General features: G+C 36.0%; 1 protein-coding gene across 1 annotated transcript; it reads left to right on the top strand.

The window, feature by feature from the left end:
• Window positions 1–235: 235 nt before the first annotated feature.
• On the top strand, window positions 236–3,910 carry LOC117914000 (histidine protein methyltransferase 1 homolog). The gene is made up of 9 exons (XM_034829149.1): window positions 236–366; window positions 447–590; window positions 681–746; window positions 1,082–1,148; window positions 1,289–1,389; window positions 2,809–2,853; window positions 2,944–3,243; window positions 3,326–3,428; window positions 3,547–3,910. The coding sequence occupies exons 1-9, from the start codon at window positions 349–351 to the stop codon at window positions 3,627–3,629; spliced, it is 927 nt and encodes a 308-aa protein (XP_034685040.1). The 5' UTR covers window positions 236–348; the 3' UTR covers window positions 3,630–3,910.
• The last annotated feature ends 206 nt before the right edge of the window (window positions 3,911–4,116 follow it).

Genomic DNA, 4,116 nt, shown 5'->3' with positions numbered 1-4,116 from the left:
TGAAAAGGGTGCATTTTTTTTTCAAATCACTAAATTAAATTAAATTTTATTGAGGTTTATAAAATGAATAAAATTTAAATTAATATTTTTTTACTTTTTTTTAGTCAATAAAAATCATTTTTAAAAAGATAAAAAATCCATACCCTTCTTCCTGATTTTCACACTTCTCTCTAGATCTTAAATAATGAGCTTATATATGCAAAAGTTTAATTTTTGGCCCAGTAGTTCTAAGACACAATTGTCCCAACAAAATTCGGTGGGGAATATACGAGCAGGTTTGTAAAAGGCAAGTTTGCAGGTAGGCTGCCGGAGAGTGAGGGCAAAGGCAACACACAAACACAGAAGTAGATGGCTGGAAAATCTGGGGTAAGTACTCATTGCATACTCTCTCTTTCTCCCATCTTCTCAATCTTTTCATTTCACTTATCCTCGAATTTCATCCTCAGAAACCAGCTTTCGAAACGTTTCAATTATTCTCATCAGCTTTCGATGACAACCCCCAATTTCGTCTGGGGATTCTTGATTCCTCCGAGACGCATCTTCCACCGCCGCCTCCTCCACCTCCTTGTGTCGAAGTGCTTTTCACAGAGGTATTTGATTTAAATTTTTTAATTTTTTTTTTGTTTGTTTAGGGACTTTTTGGGTTAATTTAATCTCTAATTGATTGTTTTGATGTCAAGTCGGTTTCGTCCTCTGTGAGGTACACTGTGGAGCGTGTGAATTTGAATGGACTTACTTTGCTGAAGGTAGTATTCTCTTTCCTTCTCTTCCGTTTGTTTTCCGAGAAAACCGAGGAATAGAGAAAGGAAGATTTTGATCCTTTATGTAGTCTCTTGGGTTTCCAGTTCAAAATAAAAAGAATGAAGTCATATTAATTTATCAGCTGCAGGTTTTTTTTTTTTTTTTTTTCACTTCTGGTCCAAAATAATGGAAAATCTAAGATTTATATTTTATTTTCTCCCCTTTTTTGGGGCTATTTTCTCGGCATACAAGCAGAAAATTTCTATTGGGTTCAATAATATCTGTAAATTTCAAGTTGATTGCAAGAAGCGGTGAAGCCAACTGCTGCTTTTCCTTTTAGGGCAGGGTGAACACGCAAGATGTTTTTGCATTTTCCAATTCAGATTTAGTCCCCGGACAATACGAAGGTGTGTAAGATATAAAATTCCTCACTTTTGCTTCCCTTTGTTTGAAACTTATTTTATTTGTTAAATTTAGTTTCTGTGCTGATGATCAGAACATGTCAATTGTGTGTATGATGTAATCTTGCATGTGATTGCAAATTTAGGTGGCCTAAAACTATGGGAAGGTTCATTGGATTTAGTTAAAGCACTCCGCTCAGAGGTTCAAAATGGGCGGTTATCTTTTACAGGGAAGCGAGTTTTAGAGGTGAGCAACTAATTCTCAGGTGAATCATTTTATACTCTCCAACAATGGGTAATCATGTTCCACTTAGCGTGCAAAGCTTTCATCAATATTCAGTGCTTAGTTTTTGCTTACATACGAACTTGATTACTGGCTTGAATATTGTAGTTTTGGCATTCTGGGTTCTTGACCTTGATTGTTTATGCATTGCTAAATGGATTATGAAAGCTGGTTTGTTTTAGTTTTGGAGTTGGAATTTGTTTGTCAAGGCTCACATTTAAATTATGACGTGGCATATGGAGTCGAGCATTGGTGGGTTTAATTTTATGACATTTAATGTGTGTGCAGTAAAGAAAAACAAGGTGTTTGTGTTATGTGGGATTTAGACTTGTCAAACTAAAGTTGAGCTGGTATTTTGAGATGAGACATGTCCAATGAGAATTGGTTATTCAGCAACAAGTACCACATTGTTCAAAATTTTCAAATGTCTAACATTTGAAGTCTTGGTAACTTTCTTTGGGATTTTCTTGGAATGTTTTAATTTATGAATGTCAATGCTCACCTCCAAAAGTAAGTATTTCACTTTTGTGCCCAAGCTTTTGTTATTTCAAAAAGTTCCTGTTCATCCATTAGAGATCAAAGGGAAAGAGAATTTAGGAATGAGATCTGTATGAGGAGCTTATTCCAACAGGATTTGGACACATTATATGATGAATTACTACAAAAGGGAGAGAGTTAACTTATTGATAATGTTTTGGATGAAAGTTATACTCAAAGTTCCTAATATATGAACACTAGCTGGACACAGCTAACCATTGGCTTGGAAAAATATAGTGACAAACAGTAGGTAGTGGAAGTTGCCTATCTAATCTCCAATGTTTATATAAAGACCTTTTTTTCTGTTGGTGGTGGAGGTTGCCTATCATATTTCTAAAGATTATGACACCTGTTATCAGAAAAAGGCACGCATATCTCAAATGATTATATAACTCTTTGAGACACAGTGTGTTCTTGTTGCTTGCATGATTTTCTGTGCATTAACTGCCATGAATAACATGGGGTTGGACTTATCTTACTCTGGGAGTGGCTCAATTTTTAACTGGCACTTAAAATGTTGTAAGATGATATGATGGACTTTAAATTTGCAGTCACTTACACACACATCACAAGTCTAGTTGATTCTTAGAAGTCTTTGGAAGCTTAAAGTGGAGAGTGTAGATGTAGCTATAGAAGATTACATTGGGCTTCCTGGAAGGGGATTCAATTTGCTAAAATTTGAGGATGATAGAGCTCCATCTTTCTGTTTAGAACTCACATTACCTTTCCAAGTGACTGTTTTGTATCCCTTCTTTAGAGACGATTGAGGACATAAACTGAGATATGAGGCTCTCTTTTGCTGGCACTCTCCATTTTTATCACTTAATTTTTTCTATGGGTTTTCAGATTGGATGTGGTCATGGATTTCCAGGGATCTTGGCCTGCCTTGAGGTAAAGTGTGTGTTTTGTTGGTCATTGTTGTCCAAGACTGTTGGTTTGAAAATGTTTCACTTTGTCAAGTGTCTCCATCTTTTGCATCAGGGTGCAGCTGTTGTACATTTTCAGGACTTCAATGCTGAGGTCCTGCGATGTCTCACCATTCCCAATGTAAATGCAAATCTTTCAGAGAAATCTTCCTCTTTGGCTACAAATGCAACAGAAGTTCGTTGCTTTGCTGGTGACTGGAGTGAAATCCATCAACTTCTTCCTCATGCATGTGACAATGAAAAAGACCAAACCTGCATGACAGGGCAGTCTGCTGCTGGATATGACATTATTTTAATGGCTGAGACAGTTTACTCGATCTCTGCTCTTCCAACTCTTTATGAACTCATAAAGAAGGTATCTTGTATTGAGCTTTTGATTCTTAAAATATTGCTTATTGATATTGTTTTCTTGAGTTCTAAAAATCTTGTACTTACAGACCATGAGCCGTCCTCATGGCGTGGTGTATATGGCAGCAAAGAAGCATTACTTTGGTGTGGGAGGGGGATCGAGGCGTTTCCTATCTGTTGTAGAGAAAGATGGTGAGTTTGGATTATTTGCATGGTGTGTGAATCAGGAATGTCCATGGGTGGCATGACATTTCCTTTCTCTTGTAGGCTTGATTGGTATAGGAACTGATTGTATGGCCCTTCTCTGCAGGTATCATGGTGGCCAGCTTGGTTGCTGAGGTCACAGATGGTTCATCTAATGTCCGAGAGGTCTGGAAGTTCTCATTTAAGTGAATTATGATTGCTTGAATGGAGCCAAATCTTTGCTTAATCCAACCATGGCTTCATTGCCTATCATATGCGAGTGACATAATGCAAAAGGTTTACCCTCCATCAACACAAAATGGTTGTGAAGACTCTTCTATGACCAGGTGAAAGTTCTAGTCGTCTTTCATATTATAGTATTATGGACATTATTCTATTACCTTGGAGAGGCACCATTATGGTTTGGTTAATTTTTCTTTATCACAGTGAGTCAACTCAAAGATAGTACAAATTGAGTTGAGATTTTATGCTTTGGATTTTATAATTTTTAAAACCAAAGTCTCATTCTATTAATACTTGAAGTCATAGAAGTAAAAATCGATTTAACTAATAGATCTTGAATGATTTTGTTAGTTTCTATTTTTTAATTATTATTTTTTAAATAATTATTTTGTGAATTTTTTCATTAGGTAAATAGAATCTAAATCAAGAGGTTTGGATGAATTTATTCATTAAT

Source organism: Vitis riparia, chromosome 5 (assembly GCF_004353265.1).
Source record: "Vitis riparia cultivar Riparia Gloire de Montpellier isolate 1030 chromosome 5, EGFV_Vit.rip_1.0, whole genome shotgun sequence".
NCBI classification, from domain to species: Eukaryota; Viridiplantae; Streptophyta; class Magnoliopsida; order Vitales; family Vitaceae; genus Vitis; species Vitis riparia.
Note: the sequence above shows the minus strand (reverse complement) of the source record. Positions and strands in the feature narration are given on the sequence as shown.